At 38.0% G+C, this 27022-nt stretch overlaps 1 protein-coding gene across 2 annotated transcripts; it reads right to left on the reverse strand.

The window, feature by feature from the left end:
- Positions 1 to 512: 512 nt before the first annotated feature.
- On the reverse strand, positions 513 to 23187 carry spopla (speckle type BTB/POZ protein like a). Of its 2 annotated transcripts, XM_053234404.1 has the most exons (13): positions 23023 to 23187; positions 18674 to 18758; positions 17846 to 17927; positions 15983 to 16139; positions 14531 to 14652; positions 14035 to 14186; positions 13257 to 13384; positions 9139 to 9316; positions 7813 to 7868; positions 7608 to 7730; positions 7105 to 7247; positions 6896 to 6949; positions 513 to 4499 (listed from the first exon to the last, which is right to left on the reverse strand). In XM_053234404.1, exons 4-13 carry the CDS (start codon positions 16079 to 16081, stop codon positions 4355 to 4357), a joined length of 1200 nt encoding a protein of 399 aa, XP_053090379.1. In that variant the 5' UTR covers positions 16082 to 16139; positions 17846 to 17927; positions 18674 to 18758; positions 23023 to 23187; the 3' UTR covers positions 513 to 4354. The 2 variants fall into 2 exon arrangements, with proteins under 2 accessions (XP_053090379.1, XP_026802660.3); XM_026946859.3 differs by lacking the exon at positions 17846 to 17927.
- Between the last annotated feature and the right edge of the window lie 3835 nt (positions 23188 to 27022).

Here is a 27022-nt window from a genome sequence, read left to right on the forward strand (position 1 = left end):
AGCAAGACAGATGAGAGTCTCCTAGATGTGAGTGAGCCAGACGAGAGTCTCCTAGATGTGAGCGGGTCAGACGAGTCTCCTAGATGCGAGCGAGTCAGACGAGTCGCTCCTAGATGCGAGCAAGACAGATGAGAGTCTCCTAGATGTGAGTGAGCCAGATGAGAGTCTCCTAGATGTCAGCGAGGCAGACGAGAGCCTCCTAGATGTGAGTGAGTTTAACAAGTCTCCTTTTTTTTTTTTAAGGCGAGTGGGCGAGACGCAAGCCTCCTACATGTGAGTTGTCATGAAAAGAGCTTGCCCTATGCAAGTCAAGAGCCCTTAGATGAGTCTCCTTGACACGAGACTCCTACACGAGTGTCCTAGAGGCAAGTGAGCTAGACGAGAAACTCCTAGATGCCAGTCGGCAAGATAAAATATATAAATGTCAATGAACCCAAAACCTTTCCGTCACTAAAAAAGAATGGAGTTACAGAGCGGTGCTTTGGATAAAAAGAATTTTAACACCACCACACTTTATGCTGAAAAAACATTTTTAATGACAACACACCTTCTTAAACAGTCCTTAAACAGAACAAATCAACCAATGTAACATTACACATCGTACAGATGCCTCCAATGCAATCAGAACACCAGTACTAGAGAAATATACCAAAACAATATGACGTAAATCTCCCAACACACAGTGCAATAACGCCAATGTTCGATACTCAGCACCGTGTATCTGCTGAGTCGGAGATCGGAGTGTGATCTCTCACATCCAGGAGGACCAAATCCCTGCTGGAAACACACATCCCGGCTCGTAAAGGACTCGAGGAGAGGGTGATTAGAGAAAGGTAAGCTCTAAAACCTACAGTGATTTGGCCTCCCACTCCTGGCCAGATCTTCCAGGTAATAAACTGAGTCGTTGATTAAGTTCTGGCACACTGTTTAACAGATGTGTGAATATATAGGAGGGGTGTGAAGTATAGGAGTACTGGTTTTTCTTTGAGAATCTTCTGGAAATTTCTGGACGGCAAATACTGGGATACTTTAACATTATTTGCCTTATTGTTTACAATTGCGGTATTATTACACAATAAGTAATGTTAAAGTCTACTATATAACAAGCAGTTTATTCCAGCCAGCATAAATTAGCATAAATGAGCATAAATTAAGTGACATGTGAATGATGTTGATAAATCAGAACATATTATTCAGCCAGTAAACCACTAAAAATGTTAATTACAGTGTTACTTGATGAAAACTTATTTGTAGTCATGGATGGAATAAGTAAATGTTAATAAATCGAGATGGTGCTAACTGTTAGTATTACATGTGGTGTATTGATGATGAAATTTGCTGTAAATAACGTTACTTAAAGGAAACTTGACATAAACCATCATCAGACTGGCGGGAAACAAACAAACAAACAAAAAAAAAGCATGTCAATATTGAGAGTGCGCCATGAATGGTGTGTTCTTACTGGCTGAGAGATGCACTGATAATTATAGTCTTAATTAACGCTGTTAGGATTATACATGCGTTATTATTTCTGAGAATTAGTGTTCAGAGAACAGGATATTAACTGGTTACAGTTCTTTAAGGGCCAAAGTCCAAAGAACGATGGAACATTATGGATACACAGAGTAAAATCATGCTGGATGACTGAATAAATCAATGATACAAAGTTCTGGGGACTCTCTTTAAAAAATGCCACAAAGTCCAATAAGTCCAATAAATCAACTCCTCCATGATACAAGTCCATGATGTCATAGCAAATTATTTATTTCTCTAAACACGCACCCTACGTTCACACTAGCAAGGAACAAAGAGGCAGGTGTACGTGTATGTACGTGCGTGACATGAGCCACTATTTCAGCAACGTTTAAACTGTGGTTTTCTCAGTTCTATGAAAATTAGATATGACACTGTAAAGAGTGACAAATCCAAATCTGATGCCTCGGGCCAATCCTATGGCGCATGTGGACCGATGTTTCTTCAGTTCCCTGCTCAAAACTTCAGTTTCTACCTGCAATTAGTTCCCATTTACCATTTGACCTCTTATTAAATGTGTATAGAGACATTGCCAAAAAAATAAAACAAAAAAAATCAATGGTATCTCTGGTGAGTGAACGATGAACAAGTGCGATGAAGCTAGTACAAAGTCGAGCACTTAACAAGTAAATCAAACAACTGAATAGTGCTCATTTGTTTAATTAATTAGGTATGTATATATCAGGAAAAAAAACACACTGACAGGCCACGCCCACAAGCAACAACCGTAGCAGTTGCTACACAGGTGTGAACATAAAGCATTAAATCAGCTGTCTATAAAAGTCGTCAATAAAAAGTAGGAAAATCCATAACTGACTTGTTTGAGATCCTGATTTTATGAAGAAAATAAAATAGCATCCATTTGAAAGAACAGTGCCAGAACTTATTGGATGACTCATTTTTCATTGAATTATTTGTCAATAACCTGATGCATTTCTTATTTCCTCATGGATTCACTAGTTTTTAGATATCGTGAGATATTGGCACTGTTTAAGCACCACTGTGTGTTGGGTTACGGATTAATGATCATTTCTGGAACTTTTTTTTTTTTTTGTGTGTGTGTTTAAGACTCATTTAGTGAAAGAGGAGACCAAATTAAAGGAAAAGCCTGGCTGAAAAATACCTCAAGATATATTTGTGTACATTTTGTATCAATTTGAGCCAAACTGGCAAACTTTTAGCCCTCATTTCTCTCACAGTGTAACGTCGCGTCACATAAGTAACGTAAGTGTAGAAACATACGGATAATACGTCCTTTACACTACATTTCCCCCCCCCCACAAAAACGTTAAAGTATTTACCTTTCAAATATAAGTCAAGTAAGTCCTTTACATAGAAATAGTGCCATCAATATGGGGCATGATCTGTTTCACTGATCGTCTCAAATGTCTAGTCACGAAAACGGGCCAAACATTTATATAACATTAGAACATTTTCTGCTTTAAACAAACCTTTTACACGTTGTATCAAAACAACGGCTGGACGCGGGGAACTAGTGCAAAAGGTGAGGAGGAACGAACGGCCTGGTCTGTTTGGGACGAGGCAGGCACAGGATAAAGAAACACTGATCTTTTTTACGGCCATCAGAGATGACGAGGAAGAAAAAAAAAAGCCCAGAGTCCATCGACTGGTTCTCAGTCAGCCAAAATGTCTGTGAAAATATTTTTGTTAAAAGATGGTTTTAGTCGGAGTGGAAAAGAGAGAAAGATAGTGGACAGGAAAGATAAAGACACAGAGAGAGAGAGAGAGAGAGAGAGAATGAATGTGTGCGGGAAAAAAAAAATAAATAAAAAATAAAGCTCTGAGACTGAACATATTGTGTGAGAAAGGTTAGAACAATTGTTACGGCTTTTTCCTCTCACAGAAGGAGGAGATGATGTTCACACACTCGTTATTGTCTCTGGATTTAGACCAAGTGCCAAAGAGAGACACAGCGAGAGAGAGAGAAAGATAGAAAAATAGTCACATGAGAAAAGTGAAAGAGCTGGGAGGGGTAACGCAAGAAAGAAAAGATAAGAAAAAAAAAAAAAACAGAATTGAAAGGCAGAAAGAAAAAAAACGATAGGAAAATGAAAGAATGATTAGAAGGAAAGTAAGTAGAAGAAGAAAGCAAGTGAAAATGAAAGAGAAGAAAAGAGGAACAGTGATATGGGGAGGAAATGAAAGTGAGAGAATGACAGGAAAGAAAAAAAAGAGAAAGTGAAAGAGAATGACAGAGAAAGAGTGTGTCTGCGACAATCAGAGAAGGAGAGAGAGAGAGAGAGAGAGAGAATGACAGGAAGAAAATGAAACAAGAGAAAAGGAGACTGATAAGATGGAGAAAGAAAAGCAAGACAAACAAAGAGAAAAAAAAGAGAGAGCAATAAATAGAAAAATAGAAAGTGAGGCAAAGAGAGAAACAATGACAGAGGAAAGAGAGAAAGAAAAGGAATGCTAATGAATGATGAAAGCGAGAAAGAGGATAAGAGAATGATACAGTGAGGAAAAAAGAGAGAGGATCAGAGAGAGGGAGATAGAGAGAGACAGATGAAGAAAAAAAAAAAAGAGAGACTGTGAATGCCAGTGAGTGTGGAAGAGAGAAAGAGGATGAGAAAATGATAGTGGTAAGAAGGAGGAAAAAAAAACAGAAAGAGGATGATAAAAAAAAAAAAAAAGAAGAGAATAACCTAAACGAGAGAGAGAGTGTATCTGAAGCTGAAAGCGATGTCTCAGTGAGAGCAGTACGAGTTCATGTTTTTCCCCGTTGTCTCCATTCCCTTCCAGCTGAAATAGATAAAGAGAGATAGAGAGAGAGAGAGAGAGAGAGAGATGGAGAGAGGGATCAGGACTGCTTGAGCCTCTTCCTAGGCAGGCCGAGCGGAGGGCACTGAGCCGAGGCGAGAGCGCGGAAAGCCTCGGCCACTAAGTGCGGATGAGACTGGATCATTGCCTTCCAGCCCGGAGTCTCCATTATATCTGCGGCGTGGCTGTGACACAAAGAGCACATAGACATCACAGTATTAACACCACACACGTTCAAAATCGATGGAGTGCTTTAATCTAACGCTCAGCAGAGATCAGACATGAGAGAGAGAGAGAGAGAGAGAGAGAGATTAAGAGTGACTGCTTTATAAACACACTGCTGTAGGAGTCACAAAACACTCCTGATTGGAGTTTTTAATTAAAGACCAAACAGCAGATAGTGATTTTCATTCATGCAGCAATAATCACAAAGCATCACAAAGGCACTAACGATAATCAGCTGTACGGTGCACAGAGTCGACCTGGAAATACAAGTAGGCTGTTCTAGATGCTCTTTTCTCTATCCACACTAATCTGGATAGATCTGAAAACTGCATTTTCGTTTTAAAACGTTCTCCGTCTACACTGGCGTTTCCAAACATTGCTCGTCCACACTGAAACGTCTGAAAACGCTTACATCCCTGTACTGCGCAGGCGTAAAAACGTAAGAAGCTTTGGCCTGCGTTATTTCCGTCAGGCGTTTATTTCCTTTCCGTCTCTTTGAATTGATGCGGCGATGTCGAGGAAAAGCACAGAGTTTTTTTTAAACGGACAGACGAAGAGGAAAAGTCGTTGCTGCGGGTAACCCAAGACTATAACGTTGTTTGTTTTGATTTGAATGGGTCACATGACTAACATGACATCATTGTTTTTGAATATCTCAGTATTCTCGTCTACACTACAACACGAAAACAGTGTTTTCAAATTTATCCATTTGACAGAGTGTTTTCTAAAAAAAAAAAAAGCTCTGTTTTTGCAGGATAAAAACGCTGTCTCTGTGGACGGAAGGCTAAAACGTAGAGAAAATGATGCGTTTTCAAATTTATCCGGATTAATGTGGATGTAGCCCACGATGTCCTCACAACTGGAAGCTGGATGAACATGTTCAGAAACGAGTATGTTTGGCACAGCACTGTTTTCCCCCCTCCATTTTCTCCACAATTTGATCATTTACTGATCCCCACCCACCTGCCAGCTCTCCCCTATCATACGTGGAAAGGGTGAAGGCTAACACGTGCTTCCACGTGACACCAACCAACTGCATCCTTTCTAACATCACAGGGCAGTGCAACAGACTCGAAGGAAAGCGGTATTTGCCCTCTTCCGCATACAAGACCTCACAGCTGTCCACGATTGGCTAATTTTGCTATGATTGACAGGGGAGAGTGTGTTTGCTCCTCCCACCCAGACAGCACAGACAATTGTGACTCTCGGTCACGGACAGTTGCGGCATTGTTGAGATTCAAACTCGTGCTTTTCTGTTGCGCCACAACACTATTCACAATTCTGAGATAGCTCAGGTATCGCGAAATCTTTTTCTAATACATTTTTTTAAAGCATTAGATTAGATTAGATTAGATTAGACTTTATTGTCTTGGGAAATCAAGAGTTGACGTTATAATACACATATATAATTACATATTCTGATTATAAACAGATGATTTTTTTTTAAATTTTGTACTGAACGTTTAAAGTTTATTTTATACAATTATTAGAATTGGTTTTTTTTTTTCTTTTCTTTTTCAGTTTAAAGTGATTTATTTTTGTGAAATAAAATAAGAATTAATATTCTTAAAGCAACACTACTTTACATCGTGATACATAACGTATATCGTGATATCGTGATATGATATTTTCATCATATCGCCCTCCCACAGAAGTCCGACAAGCTTAAAGAATTCGGAAAATGACGCATTCCTGCTCAAAAGATCTCTTTAAACGTACTGAGGAGAAGGAATAAACATACTGCAGTAACACAATTTCATTCTGACGTTTCTTCATTGAATGTGTTCGCTAATTTCAGTTATCACGTCAACAACGCTGATGGCTTTTATCTAGCAAAGCACTGCTAAGTTAAAAAAAAACCCAAAATAAAACAAAAAAACAGTACGAACCTTACGTTTGTCGTATTAGCGTAATTTAGCGTGTATTAAGAAAGCGCTTATGGGGTGTGTTATTTGTCAGAAAGTGAGATATATACACATGTATTAGTGGTAAAGTTAGAGAGAGAAACAGCCTGTTTAATTCTGATGGCTGGAAAATGGTCATGTACGAATGAAAGATGACACAAATATTCTAACCAGACTTCAGGGAGGAGAAATAAAACAAATGAGAAGTGTGCAATATGGGTGTTTTTAATATTCGCAAACTGTTTCTGAAAGTCTATTAACATCATAAATTCAGAGATATGGAGAAAACTAGCAGAGACTGAAGAGGTTTTAGCAGCCAAAACCCAAAACAATGAATTCTAATGCAGCTCGCTGGTGCTGATAAGAGCTTGTTATTAATCTTGTGTGTGTTTCTCTCTCTCTCTCTCTCTCACACACACACTCACACACACTCACTCAGGCTAATTACATACTTGCTATTCCAGTATTTTCCATCCTTGCACCCCAGCTGTCGGAGGACGCTGCACCTACAGAGGAGATAAAAAGAAAAAACAGAGCTAGCTAACATTCAGGGTGTGTAAACAGCGATGGCAGCAGTGATTTATCATCAAGTGCCGCGGTTCAGCGGTGCGTTCTTTTTTTTATTTATTTTTATTTTTTACTTTTTTGAAGCTGCACTTGCCTGTTGATAAAATCGATGGCTTGAGCTTTGAGCTGCTCGGCGCTGTGCAGGTCGGCGAGGATGAGCGTGTCGGCTACGTTCTCCACACACAGGCTGCTGCACAGAGACTCCTCGCACATCACCTTTAAACGCTCCAGAGCATACTACACACACACACACACACACACACACACACACACACACAATTTACAACTCAACAACTACTTTTCTTCACAGACCTGAGATGAATTTCTGTCCAATGCAGATGTTAAAAGTTCGCCGACTCTATAAAGTGGAGGGGAAAAAAATGAAATGCACTATTTCACACTTAAACTATATTCCGTGTCTATATTCGGTGGAAAATCCTATTTGCTAAAAGGATGATCAGCATTATATAAAAGATAAATATATAAAAATGATAGAATTCTACAATAAATATAATATTTCTAACACCATCACTTTAAATCTGTCAGTTCACAAATTCATATTAATGAAAAACAAGACCACGGTGCTTCATCACTTACTTTATCGGCCGCTGCCAACAAACTGTCGGCCATTTTCTCCAGATTTGGCGCTTTCCCCGTGTATATAAACCCCATCATTTCTTTAAAGACATCCGGCTCGACGTCGCTGATGTCCACCCGGTTCTGTGTGTGAGGAAATAAAGAGAAAGTAAGTACAGATAAAAACAGCTGCAGCAAATGTCTAGTAATCACAGTAAAAGTGTACCTTCTTGCTCTCCTCCATCTCATGTTCAAACATGGCGTTAAAAACCGGCGATCTCGCTGTCAAGAAAGCAATAAATCCATCAGTCATATATTAGGAATGTCTGAAAATATAGCTTATTTTCTTTATTTCTTTCCCCCCCTCTATTTTTATTGTGTCCTTTGATTAAGGTTACTGAGTCAAGCTAAGTGTCTCAAACTAATTGAAAATCATTCCGTTTTTCACATGTCTGGTTAAGCTCACGCACAGTCCAAGATGAAAAGTTTTCCTAATTTACGTTGAAGAATATAACTTACTTTTGTAACACTGAATCTAACTAACAATTTTACTCAGTTAAGGTTCTTAAAGAAAAGAATTCATTATCTAACTGATCTATTTTTAAGGAGATTTGGGAAACTGAACCATCTAAACATGAGGGGGTTGCGTTCAGAGAGCTGGTGAATCCAATTTCCCTAAAACTAGAGGACTAAACTAACACATATCTTGTGAACCGGTCCACCCAAGATCCTAGACCAATCAGGTCAAGATCTTAGACGCCAATCAGCCTGAGATTTTAGAGAAACCCAGTATGCCCAAGATACTGAGGAACTAGAAGGCCTGAGATCTTAATCTTGGAGGATCAATCCCATAGAGATCTTAGAGGTCCAATCCACCAGAGATCTTGCAGAACCGACCCACCTGAGATCTTAGAGGACCAATCTGCCGAGATTTTAAGGGACCAATGTGCCCAAGATCTGGGGGATCAATCAACCCAAGGTCTGGTGGACCAATCCTCCTGAAATCTTATGGGACCGATCCACCCGAGATCTTAGAGGACCAATCAGGTCAAGATCTTAGACTCCAATCCACCTGAGAACTTAGAAAACCCAGCATGCCCAAGATACTGAGGAACCAGAACGCCTGAGATCTTAATCTTGGAAGACCAATCCCATAGAGATCTTAGAGGTCCAATCCACCAGAGATCTTGCAGAACCGACCCACCTGAGATCTGGGGGACCAATCTGCCGAGATGTTAAGGGACCAATGTGCCCAAGATCTGGGGGATCAATCAACCCAAGATCAGTTGGACCAATCCACCTAAGAACTGGTGGACCAATCCACCCAAGATCTTGGGGGAGTGATCCGCCCGAGACCTTAGATGCTCAAACCGTCCATTATCTTGGGGAACCACACTACCCGAAATCTTACGGAACCAATTTGCTTGAGATCTGATGGATTAATCCATCTGAAATATTATGGGACCAATCATAGCGTACACTTCCTGAAATCTAAGACATTAAGATCTGCGTCTTGCTGGAGACTAAACTGAAGATGGCTGTAGGTGTTTACCTGCCAGAATGGATTTGTGGGCCTTGAACTCCTGCCCCCCCACACACAGTGTGCAGTCAGTGAAGCGTGAACACTCCCACAGATTTCCCAGATCATCTGAGAGTTGGCACTCAGGAACTTTCAGCACGTTTGTGTTAGATTGACCTGAGATATTTACAGAGTCCTGCACCACACTCACCTGGGCCAGAAGACAAACACAAAAGAGTAGATTAGGACTGAATCCCAAGTGCTAGAGCAAAAATTCACCAGTAAAGTCAACAATGCAACTTTAAACACTGTAAGCAACATTTTCACTAATCATTTATAAAGATACTAATGATTAGAGCTTGGCTGGACAGGCAGTGAGTCAGCACATCTAAATAGTAAATGATTGCAGGAAAACCCGAAGACACACACACAGAGAACGCTGAGACCCAAAGCGCTACAGAGAGAACTCACACACACACACACACACACACACACACACAAACGGACAATCAAACACACTGTAGTTTGCAGTTATATTAAAAATAGATGAGTGTTTATTAATGAGGAGAAATTGGTGCTGAAAACTGGATGCATGTCTCTAATTTGCTAAAAGATGACCATCTCAGTCCCAAGATGTGTAAAATGTCTGCTACGTAACTGCAAACATGTAACATACGCAAGAGTGATTTTTAATAATGCTATGTTTTTTTAAATCTCACTCAAGCAAATATTGTTTCCATGTTATATTCTTCTCTGTTCTTATGCCATGTTTTGTTTTTCGGTGGTTGTACCCCAAATAGATGTTCTAGCGTTCATATTATCCTACGTCCTATACAGAAAGCATAAGCAGTAAAGAGAAAGCTATTTGAGACCCGGCTTATGTACGTGTTACTGGAGGGCTTTAACAGAAAAAACAAATTCCTGCATGATGTAAATGTTAAGTTATAGACCAAACGCTAGAAAAATCTTTATCTGTATTTATTCTTTATCATTTATAATGTCCGAAAACACATTATTGCGTCTCTCGTCATTGCAGTCGCTTTATTTCAAACCAAAGCAGATATACGTATAATTCCTGACGTCCAGTCCTGGCAAGATGGCGATGGTTTGTAGCACCTTTCCAGCATTTTTGTGAGTTTTTTTTTTGTGTTTATTGCGTTTTAAGTCGGAGCATGCATCATTACACATGATAGATATTTTTAAACTATTATTTCATTGTGTTTTGATATTAAATACACTGCATGTTGTGTCATATCATGTGTTTGTACTGTCTGTGTAACTGGGTGAGCTGAAACTAATAAGTATCCCACTGCACTTATAATAATAATAATAATAATAATAATACTACATTTATTTTATATAGTGCCTTTAAAAGTTGCTTTCTCAAGGCGCTTTCCGTGAAAACTTACATAAAAGAAAACACAACAATATAAGACAATATACTATAAATTCAACAAGAAATAAATCACAAAACAATACAATAAAAAACTAATCAAATAAAAGCATTCCTGAAAAAAGAATGTTTTGAGAAAAGTTTTAAAAACAGCTAAAGAATTTGCATCCCTAATGTCAATTGGGAGAGAATTCCAGAGTTTTGGAGCATACGTTGAAAAGACCCCTGGATCGTAACCGAGTTTTGGGAACAACTACGAGACCGTGCTGAGAAGATGGTAGATTGCGAATTGGCGTATAAGGTGTTAAAAGATCTGCTAGATACTGTGGAGCGAGACCAGCCTTGTATGTTAGCATTAAGATTTTAAAATCTATATTAAACGGTATTTAACAGGGAGCCAGTGTAACGTCTTCAAAACAGGAGTTATATGGATACCAGCCCCAGTTTTGCAAGTATTCTGCAAGTATTGCAATTTATTAAGAGAGGATTTGGACTCTCCAACAAGGAGAGCATTCCAATAATCAATTCGTGAGAAAACAAAAGAATTAATCAATTTTTTAGTGTCATACACTGGAAAGTTCTTTCCAACTTTCCAGTTTTGTCAATAAAAACCTTGAATCTTGTTAATCGGACAACTGGAATGGTATAGAAGTTTTAAAAATGGACAAAATGGCCACCATGATATCTTACACCATTATAAAGGTTAAGCAATTAGCATGCTACACGATTTACAGTCCTATTTATTATTTTTACAGAAATATTATTTCTATGATTTTCTGATTATTGAATCTTTAAGTGACTGAAACAGAACGCTGTGTAAAGGCCCTTTTCAAACAGAGTGAGAGAGAAAAAGAGAACCACAAGGAGCAGTTTAACAGCCACTGTGTTTCTCACTTCCTCATCTAGAGCGCTGTCCAATTAATGATGGGAAACAGCCTATCTGCAATTTGCATCTAATTTGCTTTATTAAATTGCCAATTTCCCAGCAAACGTTGAACCTTGTTGCAGATCTCATCGGGACTTGCAGACTGTCTCTCTCTCCAGACAATATCCTCTTAATTATCTGCAAAATGCTCTGTCTTTTTTCCCCTCCTCGATTGCTTTGCTATAAGAGTGGGCGGATGCTCATCACTGATGAAGAGGGACAGGATTGTATAAGACGCCCACTGCAACCTGATCATTTACTCAGAAATTCAGAAAGGCAAAGCCGTCTCAACCTGCTCAAGCAAATGGATAGAGAGATTTTTCACAGTTTCATGTTCGTTAAAGTGTTGCTAAACTGTCTGATGGAGTCGATAATGCTAATGTGAATGACAAGTCAACTTAATCAGCAGCAACAAAACTAGTGGTCCAACAATTCTGCCTGGTCTCAACAACTCCTCCAAGTCAGAACTAAATTTACAGTACTAAAGTACTGGGTGATTTTGTGTGAACTATTTCGCAGTACCGTTTAAAGGGTTGCATTCGCACCGACAGCGGGCACTAGGAAGTGACGTAAGCCGGTCGACAGCGACGTCATTTGTGCGCGGCGTTCGACAACGGAAACAAAGAAGAACAACGTAAACAACCGGAGGATGGAGGACGCTGTGATCGGAGCTGTGTGTTTGTCGTGTCTCGCGTCCATCTATTGCTGTTCTCCATACTTGCGAAATGCTACAGTATGTTTACACGGCGTTTTAAATCATGGCGTGTGAGGGCGTTTTCGTACGCGCTTGGCCAATCAACGTCTACTTACGTCACGGATAGTACCAGTTGTGCTGGTTAGACCCTGCTCCGGAGTAGGAGCTAATCAGGTTCTCGAAAAAGGCAGTCGAAACGCCAAAAAGTGGGTAGTTCCACAATTAGTTCAGGTACTATGAAAAGGTTCCTGCGGTGCGAAAGGCCCTAATGAGAATGAGAAGGTCATTTATTGGCTAGCTACGTAATAAACAAAGCGATTAGTGTCTCATTAGTGGCTAATGTACAACATCGCAACTTTATACCACAGTGCTGTTGAATGATGGATTCTGATTGGTCAGAAGTTGTTGATTAATTTTCTATAAAAGCAGCTCTTACAGTAGTGCAGCTGCGAATCACAGGATTATATTAATGCACTCGTTCTAATACGTCATCGTCTCTATAGTATAGTATAGTTTGCTCCATATAAACGCATTAATAAACGTGTGTAATCGTTGATACGGTGAAGTTTTCTGTAAAGAGACGTTTATGTAACATTTATGGAAGGAGTCTCCAGTGTCAGTTTCTCAGTAACATGACAAGGTGCATTTTGTTTTTCTTATTAACTTCAAGAGAGAGAGAGAGAGCGCGAGAGAGAGAGAGAGAGAGAGAAAGAGAGGACTGTTTATAGCTGCTATAACATAAGTGAGATCAGGAACTAACTTGTTTCACGGACAATAAACGTAATTATAAATGGATAAAAACTTGTGTGGTTCTGCAATAAATTAACTTGGAATAGTTGGAATTTGAGGTAGAAGAGGAATAAAAGGTTTGGGACGTGCTGTTATAGGAAAATAATCCACTCCACTTCATCACACCACCAATTTTACTGTAAAAGCATGATAGGGAGAAGATGTTGCGTTTGTAACGTGACTCACGTCCCTTTAGCAACATTAAGGTTGCTTACAGTGCATTATGGGTAGGACAGATAGTCCCAGTAACACAGTAAGAACATTTGTAAATCATGACTACTGCTTGTTTGTTTATTTTTTACTAAGAACACTAAGTAGAAATAATTTTCACACCAGGGTTAGCACTCTACCTCACAGAACAGAGTGAGCTTGTCATCGGGAAGAAGGCCATTTGCTTCATCGAGAAGAAAATCTCTTCTAATAAACTTTTTGAAGCCCCAGTCTTTGCCTTGGACGAATCGATATGCTCTTTGGCTTTCTGTAAAGTAATGAAAATCAGTCACGTTTAAATTTTAATAAGACATTTTATAGCTAATGGCTTTTACAAGGTACAGAGACACTAAACATACATCGCTATTAAAAGTGTTGTAACCTGGTCTTTATGAGTGTTGTGTTATTTTATTGTTTTTTTTTTCTTTTTTAAATATATTTCTGTTTCATTTCTTGTACAGCACTTTGGCCAATACGAGTCTTACGCATTTACTTACACTTTATTTCTCATAATGACTATCAAAAAGTCTTGTTAGGCTAAATTCTACAGGTTTTAAATTTAAAAATTGCTGTTGTTTTAGAATAAAAATTCTAACTAGGCATAAAATCCAGATTTTATTACACATCCTAAAGCAGTGTCTAAATCTCAGTCTTGCCAACTAGGAAAATCCATAAATTATAACATACATATCACTTTCCTGTTCAGGTTAAGGCACCTGCTAGAGAGCAAAAACATTTCTTATAATCAGGAAAGTGTAAAACACGCTAATTAGCCGATGTTATGGCGAGGAACAATGATAATGTCGTTAAAACAACTGAATAATACATAATGCAAATATACAAAGTAAAAGAGTCGAGTGAAATATGTAAATATGATGAGGTATAAACAATACGGTTTATTGTAGAAGAGTTTCGTACCCATAGCTTTAGTCTCTTCTCGCTTAGCGTTGAGTAAAGAAAACTTAAACTTTGCACGCACTTCACTTTTTGGACAGCTAACCAGGAGAAGATACAGTGACAGGTAGTCTTTGCTTTCATCATCGAGACCTTTTGGGTTTACTCTGAGGCACCTGGAACAAATAAAATACACATAACAGATATTCAGAGTTCAGACCTTTGAAATTCTGATAAATCTGATCGTTGGTCTAAATGCTTTTGGTCTTCTACTAAAGAAAAATCCGCCAACCTGAGAAACATGAACTACACGCAGGTGATTTTAATAATCTGAACCGTGAACCCAGAAAAAACACTTAAGTACGTGCGTAACCCAGCTCTGAATACGAGGAACTTTCCCTGTGTAAATACTGACATAACTTTTGGACGTTAAGTCACAGATTCTCAATTCTGTTTATTCTTATATATTATTTATTATAGATTTTATATATATATGTACTGTATATACACATAGTCTCACCATTTCATTTTGTCACTGGGACCTGAAGAGAAGGTGGAGCTTTTCAGTACTTCACCCATCTCCTCTCGACAGAAGCTGAAGTTGTTAATGGTCCACATGTAGGAAAATTTCACTACTTTTACCTGCAGTGAAGAAAAAAAACACACGAGTGCATTTACATGTACAAGGTAATCTGATTAGTGCAAGAAAATCAGATCTGATCGACTTGCTTACAAACTTCAGTAATCTGATAACAGGAAACATCTGACATCATCATCAAAAAGGCACTTGTTAAAGTCAGTTTTTCTGTGTCTTATTAGGGCCTTTCGCACCGCAGGAACCTTTTCATAGTACCTGAACTAATTGTGGAACTACCCACTTTTTGGCGTTTTCACACCTCCGGAACTGGGTGTGATTTTAGTACCGACTGCCTTTTTCGAGAACCTGATTAGCTCCTACTCCGGAGCAGGGTCTAACCAGCACAACTGGTACTATCCGTGACGTAAGTAGACGTTGATTGGCCAAACGCGTACGAAAACGCCCTCACACGCCATGATTTAAAACGCCGCGTAAACATACTGTAGTGTCGACTTATTTTTTTTTTGCTTTACGTATACGTCGACATTCCACGTCCATTATTGTGAAACCCGCGAGACACGACAAACACACAGCTCCGATCACAGCGTCCTCCATCCTCCGGTTGTTTACGTTGTTGTTCTTTGTTTCCGTTGTTGAACGCCGCGCACAAATGACGTCGCTGTCGACCGGCTTACATCACTTCCTAGTGCCCGCTGTCGGTGCGAATGCAACCCTTTAAACGGTACTGGGAAATAGTTCACGCAAAATCGCCCAGTACTTTAGTACTGTAAATTTAGTTCTGGAACTGAAGCGGTGCGAAAGGCCCTATTGTCGTTAAATATAATGCACTAGGTTTTGTTGCACCCTATGTAGTGAGCACACGTAGTGAATAAGGAGCCATGACTATAGTGGACGCCCCATTAATAGTTTAATAGCTTTATACATATAGCCACTGGTCACTTACTCAACTACAGTCACTTAATCCACTTCAATCTGAACTCTGTGTTTGTTTAAACTGTTTACACCAGTGTAGAGGTTAATGTGCAATACTGTCACTGCTCACTTACTCAGAATGTTCTGAATGTTCAATGTGCGATATTATGACTTACTCACCTGCTGTACATACATACATACATACTTCTATACTATATGGTATACTCGCTTTATAGTCTATTTATTGTCTGATGCTTTATGTTTTTTTTAACACCAGTCAGAAGCAGTGCTCCTAATTTCGTTGTATACAGAGACGTACAATGACAATAAAGGCTTTCATTCATTCATTCATTCAATTTGTGCCTGAGTATTAAACGGTGTTCATCGTACATCTAGTGCACTTCGTTAATTTGTTAAATTTTTTTTTTTTTCTCTTTTTCTTTATTTTTTAACTTTGCTCACCTGTGTGTAGCACCAGCTCTCAGCCACAGGGCCGCTGCTCATCTCTCCCTGAGAAGGAGGGGGAGGAGGAGGAGGAGGAGGAGTAAGGACGCGTGACATTTGACCTTCCTCTGTCTGGACACGAAGCCCGACGGCCGCCGAAATCTCACCACTTGACCTTTACGTGGACAAAAGAGAGCAAAGTCACGGCTTAGCGAGAACAAACGGCTGCAATTTCTCTCGTTCCTGCACATCCTGAGCCTCTGAAAATATCACACCAGAGACCTCGCCATCAGGAAGTCATTACGTGTGTGAATGAGAGTCAAAGTTGAACTGAGCGAGTGGATAAATCTATCAGGAGGAGAGGAGAAAGGGGAAAAGACGTGGAAGGCACAGGAGCGGAGAGCACACGCTCGACTCGCACGCCGAACAACCACCTTGATTTATACTGCACCTTTTTAAACGAGAATAAAAGAATAAAAAAAAAAAAAAAGGATCAATTAAAACCATCTACAAGCAGTCCAAAATTGTTTGGCCAGCCCCGTATCCTAGCAACAGGGTGTGTTTTTTTTTTTTTCGGTTGACATGACGATATAACACAAACACAGCGATATATAAACATCAGGATATAAATATTTTTTTTCCATACTGCTGGTATTATTAGCGGTTAGAGCTTTATATAAACACAGGGTTTAAAAATCACTTTGTTATAACATAGCTTTAGTGTTTCGTTGGAACTTTGTTTAAAAAAAAAAATTAAAATAATAAAGAAAGAAATTATGATATGATCATGGAAATGTGTCCAAAAGAATCCATTAATATACACAAAGATCATCATCATTTTTCTTAATCTGACAGGACTGTAAAAGGCGTATAATGTTTGGGAAGTTTTCGTTAAGCCACTCGTTTATTCATTCACTCGTTTATTCATTCACTCGTTTATTCATTCACTCGTTTATTCATTCACTCATTTATTTATTTATTTATTTATTTATTCACTCATTTATTTATTTATTCACTCATTTATTCTTTCACTCATTTATTTATTTATTCACTCATTTATTTATTTATTCACTCATTTATTCTTTCACTCATTTATTTATTCACTCATTTATTTATCCATTCATTCATTCATTTGTTCATTAAGACCAATTCAGCTGAGGCTACCGTCAAAAACAATTTTATTTATTTATTTATTTAGATTATTTAGATTACATTATTTGAGGCTTTGGTCAAGAACAATATTTATTTATTTATTGAACAGAGTTAATTGATGCTTCAGCCTTTATTTATTTATTTATTTATTATTTTTTAAAAGGGTTAATTGATGCTGCAGCCTTTATTTATTTATTTATTTGTTAGTTAGTTAGTTAGTTAGTTAGTTAGTTAAACCAAATTAGTGCAGCCTTTGGTCAAGATCTATTTTTTTATTATTATTATTTATGTTTTAAAAAGAAACAGTTGATGCTTTAGTCGATATTTATTTATTTATTTATTTATTTATTTATTTATTTATTTACATAACTTAGCTGACATTGTAGTCAAGCAGAAAATGTATTTATTTTTTAAAATTGAATTAATTTACGCTTTATTCAAGCATAACATTTATTTGTTTGTTTATTTATTTACACGAGTTATCTGATGCGTTATTCAGGCACAGTATTTATTAATTTATTTAAATAAAGTTAGTGTTGTTTATAGGCGTGCGATGTACGTACACACGTTTACTTTAAGCGTATAATAAACCTGTAATGAGATCGTCTCTGTGAAACGCTAGTGTTTGGGCCACACCCCTTGGTTTTTGAGTTAAAGGTTCTTCCTGTAAATAAGCAGTGTGGGTTTGTGCAGCGTGTCTGTGCAGGTCTAACACAGGCCCGGACTCGCCTCCGTCACTCGCCTCCGTCACTCGCCTCCGTCACTCGCCTCCGTCACTCACGCACACAGACCCCAACTGCTCACGCTGGTCCTGCGACGAGGCGCAACGGGAGAATAGAGCACGGGGTTTATTCAGAAAAACACCTTTCAGTCTAACAGCATTTATTTATCATTTAAGAACAAGAGAGAGAGAAAGAGATAGAGAGAGAGAGAGACAGAGAGATAGAGAGAGACAGAGACAGAGAGAGAGAGAGAGAGACAGAGACAGAGAAAGAGAGAGAGACAGAAAGAGAGAGAGAGAAAGACAGAAAGAGAGAGAGACAGTAAGAGAGAAAGAGACAGAGACAGAAAGAGAGAAAGAGAGACAGAAATAGAGAGAAAGAGAGAGAGAGAGAGAGACAGAAAGAGAGAGAGAGAAAGAAAGAGAGAGAGAGAAAGAAAGAGAGAGAGAGAGAGAGAGAGAGAGCGAGAGAGAGAGAGAGAGAGAGACAGAGAGAGAGAGAGAGAGAGAGAGATACAGAAAGAAAGAGAGAAAAAGAGAGAGAGAGAGAGAGAGAGAGAGAGAGAGATGTCTGATGTCTGATACGGGGAGCGATTCACACTCATGAATCATCAGTGAACCTGATTCTCTGAACCTGAGATCTCACTGAAGTTCTCCTGAGGGAGGGAGAGGAACCAGGTACAGCTGGTGGTTCAAATTATTGGTGAGAAGATCCGAGATGTTCCGACTGGATTTTACACACCACAGTAGTTTAAGTTTAAGATGGTGTCTAACCTCTGAACACCTCTCACCTCCTGTGGTGTATTCTTATTTAAGCGGCATATTTACTGACTCACCCTGAGTTGATGAAAAAGCTTTTCTCTCATGCTAATGATGACCAGGTTTATGCGACGATCCCTGGAATTCTGCCTTCATCCCAACCTGAGGGAGCAGACGAGGACAAAACATACACCAAGAGGTTCAATAACAAGAAAACACTACAGACATCAAGCAGTCAACACCTTTCTTTAAATAAATAAATAAATAAATAATTTTTAAAAAAGCCTGAAACTTCTTTCATTTTGTACTGGAGCTACACGGCTAATACAACATTATGGCTATGACGCTGAACAGCCCTTTTCAAACGGGATTAGTTTTCCATGTGCAGATGTGTAATGTAATTATTACAAGCAATATCTCAGGGATTTCAGTCCGGAGTATCTCAGGGATTTCAGTCCGGAGTATCTCTGGGATTTCAGTCCGGAGTATCTCAGGGATTTCAGTCCGGAGTATCTCAGGGATTTCAGTCCGGAGTATCACTGGGATTTCTGTCCGGAGTATCTCTGGGATTTCTGTCCGGAGTATCTCTGGGATTTCAGTCCGGAGTATCTCAGGGATTTCAGTCGGGAGTATCACTGGGATTTCAGTCGGGAGTATCACTGGGATTTCTGTCCGGAGTATCTCTGGGATTTCTGTCCGGAGTATCTCTGGGATTTCAGTCCGGAGTATCTCAGGGATTTCAGTCGGGAGTATCACTGGGATTTCTGTCCGGAGTATTTCTGGGATTTCAGTCCGGAGTATCACTGGGATTTCAGTCGGGAGTATCACTGGGATTTCAGTCCGGAGTATCTCTGGGATTTCTGTCCGGAGTATTTCTGGGATTTCAGTCGGGAGTATCACTGGGATTTCAGTCCGGAGTATCTCTGGGATTTCAGTCCGGAGTATCACTGGGATTTCAGTCCGGAGTATCACTGGGATTTCAGTCCGGAGTATCTCTGGGATTTCAGTCCGGAGTATCACTGGGATTTCAGTCGGGAGTATCACTGGGATTTCAGTCCGGAGTATCTCTGGGATTTCTGTCCGGAGTATCTCTGGGATTTCTGTCCGGAGTATCTCTGGGATTTCTGTCCGGAGTATCTCTGGGATTTCAGTCCGGAGTATCTCTGGGATTTCAGTCCGGAGTATCTCTGGGATTTCAGCCGGGAATAGCTCGAGGATTTTAGTCTGAATCTGTCACGTCTGTATATTTTTGCAAACTGCATCCACATAATTCTTAAAAAAATATTCGACATTTAACATTCTATAAGTTGAGCAGTAGAATTAACTTCAGGTAAATATATACATCCCATCTGAACTGACGTGTCTGTAAAGATCGCATTACGTTCTGTGGGAAAAGAGGTTTTGCATTTTTTCTTCACTCCAGGAATCACTCGCTCTTTTCTCTTTTCTCCCACTGCAATCAAACGTTTAAAACGCAGAACAGTAAAATTGACGATTTTTAAAAAGAACGTGTCAGAGAAGCGACACTTCCAAGCCGTGCTGCCTGAAATTGAAGAAAAATTTAATATTCGATAACTTATTAAATGATGTGATATTACTATAAGTGTGTAAAAACAATTTAAATTATATTTATAATATTTAAAAACTGAAAATGACATAAACAACATACACGTTTCATGTTGTTTTGAGGAAAAGAACGCATTCGCTGCTCTCTGCGTCGCCCTAAAACTTTTCGTAACTTTTTGAAGTATTAAAATCATTCCGTTATCGCAAGCCCCTGTGATATGAATCTCACGATATTTACATTTCCGATATTTCAACAATTTCGATATATCGTGCAGCTTTACATCCAAGCGGGTTTTAGGAACATCGTTTCATTCCAATTAGAGGTCTTCACGGGTCCACTTGGAGCCAAAAACCTGAAGTTCTGACCGGAGAACTTCAGACCCGATCCCTTTAACGGAGAGTCTATTTACAATAAAGTCGGAGGCTTTTTGCACAAACCGCGCGAACCAACGTCTGGTAGCGATAGACAACAATACAAAAGACGTCATGTCTGGTCGGGTCCATTTGGAAAAAGCACATTTATTTTAAATTTCCCGAGACCCGAGGCAACTAATACCGAACCTGACCCGTGTCCGAGGCACTCGTCGAAGTTTTGGACCAGAACCGGCTCGGGTCTCCGGTCAGAACTTTGGGTTTTCGGATCCAAGTGGACCCGTGAAGACCTCTACTTGGAATGAAACGATGTTCCTAAAACCCGCTTGGATGTAAAGCTGCACGATATATCGAAATTATTGAAATATCGGAAATGTAAATATCGTGAGATTCATATCACAGGGGCTTGCGATAACGGAATGATTTTAATACTTCAAAAAGTTACGAAAAGTTTTAGGGCGACGCAGAGAGCAGCGAATGCGTTCTTTTCCTCAAAACAACATGAAGCGTGTATGTTGTTTATGTCATTTTCAGTTTTAAATATTATAAATATAATTTAAATTGATTTACGTAAGGCGCGTGACGTCAACTTTTGACGTGACCGACCGAGTTACTTTCCTTCTTTTGCCGAACTCGCTCTTCTCCCTTTTCCCATCCCATAGGCAATCCGATTAGAAAGGCGTTTATTTTTAATATAAATGAACAAATTATTCAAAAAGTGTAAATAAAGTGCCTCGCGGGTATTTAATAATAAAGTGTTTATTAGGTTTAAGGGGAAGGTGTATATAGAGGGCTTTTGTCCCAATAACGCGGCATCCATTTAATAATTTTAATAAACATATGATGTGATAATAATTTATGATAATTTACACTTAATATGTTATTATTGCGTACGGTTTTATAATGTACTACAATACGGAGCTGCAAATATCTGCACTAAGCAATTTATTTACACTTAGCAAAGAAAATATTGGCATTTGACGTCAGTGCCGTTTACGTTCGGGTCCAGTCGTTTTAAAAAATTAATTTTTCGGGTAAGAAGTGATTCGGGTCGACTCGGGTCGGGTTTTTGTTTTTAAAAAATTAATTTATGCACGTCGGGTTCGAGTAAGAAGTGATTCGGGTCGACTCGGGTCGGGTTTTTGTTTTTAAAAATTAATTTATGCACGTCGGGTTCGAGTAAGAAGTGATTCGGGTCGATTCGGGTCGGGTTTTTCTTTTTAAAAATTAATTTATGCACGTCGGTTCGAGTAAGAAGTGATTCGGGTCGATTCGGGTCGGGTATGGATTTTAAGACCTCTAATTCCAAGCCTAAGGAAATGTTACAGAAAACCAACAGCACTATAGAGACACACGGATATTTCTAAAATGGATAAAATGGTACAACATGATTCGGACCAGAATCGCTACTCGGATAGGGGGCGTGGCCTAATCCGTACGTTAGAAGTGATTCGGGTAATAATACAGTTCACATTTGGGTTGAATTTAATATTTAATTTTATCTTTTTTTCTTGTATCGGTTACTTCATTTTCCCAGCGTTTTCTTCACAAAAAATGTTTTATTTTTTGGACAAAATTCTCAGAATCTACAACGTCCCATTTTGGTGCACGATATAAATCACGTATCGTGACGTTTTTCACGTATCGCGATGTGATATTTTTGTCATTTTTCCTCGTTTTGGACTGTGTGATGATTTATGATTTGGTCTCCTCTAAGCGTCTCGATAATCCTGTACTAGTCCAAACATGTCCTTGCTGATCAACTACATGTGAAGTAAAAACAAAAAAACGGAGAAAATCTTCATCTGAAATGTTGTTTAACAGCAAAAACAACGCCTGAGAAATATTATTTAAATAATCTGCTTAATTATTTGATTAAATTTGATACCACAAACATCCTAAACACTGAATATCCATCCACATAATCAAGCCAAAGCCTGCCGTAAAAAAATACTAAACATCTATATTTCTACTAAATATTATAATATTATAATTATATAAATATATTAAAAATATATTATAACTAAATTATTTACTTATATCTTTCACAATTAAAATTAATAAATATTTGCATGGAATTAGGTAACTAAATAACTAAGTAGTTAATGCATTTATTTAATTAATTTTGATTTATTGTATGGACTAAAAATTATAAAATAAATCAATTTTATTTATTTATATTCCTTATAACTAGGAAGATAAGTTTGATATTTAAGTATTATATATATTAATTAAGTCTGGATTCTAAAAAACAATAATTTCTACAATAAAAGAGAGCTCTCTTGTTATACATGAGCTATATAAAAGTAAAACTACAGGATTTTAACTTTAAAAAAAAAAAGATTTTATATAAATTCACTTCTCAAGCAAGAAACTGAGCTAACTAGCTAGCAACACCAAAACAAGCTAAGTCCTAGCCAGGCTAAGCTAACACAACATCCTTAAACTAATAACATAAAAGAAAAAGTCCGCGGACACGGTAACAAACCTTTCTCCGCCTTGCCCATCATTTCAGCGCAGATTATTTCAAAAAATCCTCGAGTTGTCAAAACTTTTGGTGTGCGAATTTCCCGTGTTTAATCCGTTAATCAGAAAGTTAGCATGTTAGCTAGTTTCATTCCAAACACACTGAGGTTGAAGCGGAGCAGGTCGGCGCATGCGCACTGGGGAGAAAACCTGCGCATGCGCATTAAAGGGAAACCCCTAAACATGACCATACATGTTTAATACCACTTATTATTATTATTATTATTATTATTATTATTATTATAAAAATATATACTTTTCGTCTTGTTTTATGTAATATAGAATATTTTTAATTTAAATATTTAATTTAATTATTTAATGTTTAATAAAGTGTAACGCTGACTGTATAATCTAATGGTTTATGAGTACAATTTATAATTAACAAACAGACAAATAAACAACAACCATAGCAACAACAACATTATTATTATTATTATTATTATTATTATTATTATTATGATTATTATTATTATTATTATTATAAAAATATATACTTTTCGTCTTGTTTTGTACATATAGAATATTTTTATTTTAAATATTTTAATTTAATTATTTAATGTTTAATAAAGTGTAACGCTGACTGTATAATCTAATGGTTTATGAGTACAATTTATAATTAACAAAGAGAAAATTAGACAACATCCATAGCAACAACAACAACAGCAACATTGTGATTATTATTATTATTATTATTATTATTATTATTAATGACAGTTAATTGGCTAGTTTGTTACAAACAAAAGACAAATGTTTGATCATTTTTAAAAATATTTTCCCCACTTTGTAACTCCAATGCACATTATGTAATTTTGTAATTATATAATTTTGACTTCTAAATTTCTTACTTCTAAGTCTCTTTTTGGATAAAAGTGTTCAAAACCACGCTATTTGTCGTCTCTAAAACAACACGTTTAAGGCAAGAGATCATGAACAACAGTTTCGGATTTACCTTCTCAAAAAGACATTTTGGATTCAGAGCCAGCAACAGCACATCAGACATCTTAAACCACGGTGCGAGACGGGACAACTTCCTGCTCCGTGGAGAGAAAGGGTGTATATCATAGCCCTTGACATCAAAGGAGGTTTTCATAAAGTGTGACATCGTGGACTTTGTGCCAAACTTCACTTCAAAGCAGTCGTCAGGACACTCGCTCACCTCTCCAGCAGATCAATCAGCCCAGAGCTCAGAATCTCATTTCACCTCCTCAGCGCCTCAAGGTTCAAATCTCGGTCCACTTCTGTTTCATTTTCATCTACGATCTGGCTCATAGTTGTGAAAACAAGCTGTACTACTACTCTGACAAGTCAAAACCTTGTTGGTGTCTATAAAACCACTTCTTTAGATGGTTCACATGGTCAGGGGGATCAATAGAGATACAGTGGCTTGCATAATTATTCACCTTCTTCTTTTGAACTTTTTCCACGTCCTGCCTGGTCATCTTCAATAAGTTTAATAAGTGATTAAATAACCCAAAAAATAAAAAAGAAATAAAAGACTAAAAGAAATAAAATACCATATTTTCTTTAGTTTATAGTCATAAACAAGGTATTTCACAATTCAGATCTTTCGACCATTGATGCGGACATTTTTGCACGTGTCTATGAAATTGCTGTCCACTCTGTCATAATGGGGAAACTGTCTCTTTAAGACGCCTGCCCTTTGACCTCACTGACATCACCACAATATTTGTTTTTGCAAAATTATATACCAAAAAAAAACCACACATACAAGTGCTATACACACACTGCTCATTACCTTGAGAACCCCATCCACTCTGTGAAGCATGGTGGTGGTAGCATCATTATGTATATCAAAATAGTTTGCGTAATTATTAACAGATCATTATGAAAATCAATATGGTTCATGTAACTATTAATATATAAAGCCAGCTGCCATCAGAAGTCACATAAGTAGCTGAATGGAATCGATCTATGTGCAATTAAAGTGTCACATGATCGCAATATAAACAGACCTGCACCTGGAACAAAATAAAAATTCGTTACCTAAAGAAACAGCAACATGAAGACCAAGCAGTGATCACAACAAAATCTGAGAAATGTCTCTGGAAAGTATTAAACAGGGTTTGGTTATAAATATATATATATATATATATATATATATATATATATATATATATATATATATATATATATATATATATATATATATATATAATGAACATCCTACAGAGTGACATAAAAAGTACATCATGTTCTTTGGGTAGCTGTTTGATGTGAGAGGAATAAACCATTTCAGGACGTGTGTTATAGGAAAATAATCAACTTTAGGGTGGTAAAAGTGACTCTATTTTACTATAACTGCACCACACAGGGTGCTTTATTCAGTGTAATTTATAATAGCTATACAGCCATGCAGGCACAGAGTAAGGACCTGTGCTGTTTATCTATATGATGAGACATACACACTGTGTTTATATTCCACAGAAGGCTGCCTGCACGTTTCTCAGTGTCTTGTGTCTTGTTCTGATGTGAAACATAAAGGAGATTTGGCTAAGCTATGCTGAAACAAAGCTGCGCTATTACACCCTGTGGGCCTGTGATAACCGATTCCCATTCACTCCAGCATGAAAGTGCACACACAGCCGAGATTGGAAATCTCCTCGGTGTTCACACACAGCCTTTTCACAGCTAACGTGTCGCGATAAAAACAGTTTGGCTCAGATGTTTAAGAACAGTTTTCACTGTGAGAGACGGTTATGGCCCACTGAGTGAGGTGAAATCATTTGTTGGTGCCAAAAGCAGTTAAACAGTTAAACAATTCATTTAATGCCAATTTGCAGCACAATGCAATTTCAATCACACTGGAGCTTGAGACATTAAAATCTACAGAGTAACGACAGGAGAGATCTGACATCATTTGTATAAATATGCTGTAATATACGTTAGCTTTCAATCAAAAGGGGACGCACATGTGTGTAGTGAGGATTTCAAACTGAAATTGCTTACATCTCTATTCAGACCCCAGACGTATAGTTCTGTGCAAAAGTCTTAGGCACATGCAAAGAAATGCTGTAGAGCAAAGATGCCTTAATGAAATTAAATGTTTCTACATTTTAAAAAAATCCTATAAAGAGCAGTAAACAGTAATAAATGAAATAAAGTCAATATTTGGTGTGACGATCCTTCGCTTTTAAAAATAAAGCAGTATCTGAGGTGCAGTGTGTGCAGTTTTCTAAGGAAATGAGCTGGAAGTGTTACTGAGCATCTTGCAGAAGCAGCCACAGTTCTTCTGGAGACTTTGACTGTCGACTCGCTTCTTATTTCTGCAGCGAAACCCAGCAGCCTTCATTCTGTTTTTATCTGAAAAGTGTCTCTTATGGAATCTGCTGCTTTCTTTACTGACATACAAACATTTTTCTGTAACATTTCATTTTGTGCTGGAAAACTAATGTTTGGAATCTAAAATGTTTTTGTACTGAATCAATAATGTAGAAGTCAGAAAATAAAAATGTGTAACAATACTGAAAAAACAGGGTGCCAAGACTTTTGCACAGTATTGTAACTATAAACTTAAGCGCTATTCAGAAGTTACGTGAGAGTTACACAGATGTGGGCGGAGTTTGTCTAAAGCCGTGTCTCAGTTGTGCCCGATTCTAAGCTTGAACTTAAGCCCGTGTTTCTTGCGTGATATCTGCTCGAGTGAGGAGCAGCGTTAAGTCCAGCGCCACCGTCTGACCGTTTCATGCAACCACAATATGTAACGCTGAAATTTATCATTTGGCTGTAAATACCCTCAAAAACACTATGGAATGTCTTTCAATGTTGATATTAAACACATAAATATTTGGATGCATCGTAGACAGAGACATTGCTAATCTCAAGGACTGAATTATTATTTTTTTTTTGGATAAAACGACAGTGTAGCAGAATGTAGCTTATCCTTCAAACCTCATTAAAAATATATCCAGGTCTCCATTTTCCGGTAAATACCGGTATTTGAC

This window comes from Pangasianodon hypophthalmus, chromosome 5, assembly GCF_027358585.1.
Source record: "Pangasianodon hypophthalmus isolate fPanHyp1 chromosome 5, fPanHyp1.pri, whole genome shotgun sequence".
Taxonomy (NCBI): domain Eukaryota; kingdom Metazoa; phylum Chordata; class Actinopteri; order Siluriformes; family Pangasiidae; genus Pangasianodon; species Pangasianodon hypophthalmus.

Excerpts from the sequence above, each read along its gene's own strand:
- spopla (XM_026946859.3), bottom strand. The coding sequence starts at position 16,081 with ATGTCACGCGTCCTTACTCCTCCTCCTCCTCCTCCTCCCCCTCCTTCT. Across the intron at positions 14,653-15,982 it reads AGAGCTGGTGCTACACACAG|GTAAAAGTAGTGAAATTTTC; the intron begins GTGAGCAAAGTT and ends TCTTCACTGCAG. Across the intron at positions 7,248-7,607 it reads TGTTGGCAGCGGCCGATAAA|TATGCTCTGGAGCGTTTAAA; the intron begins GTAAGTGATGAA and ends GTGTGTGTGTAG.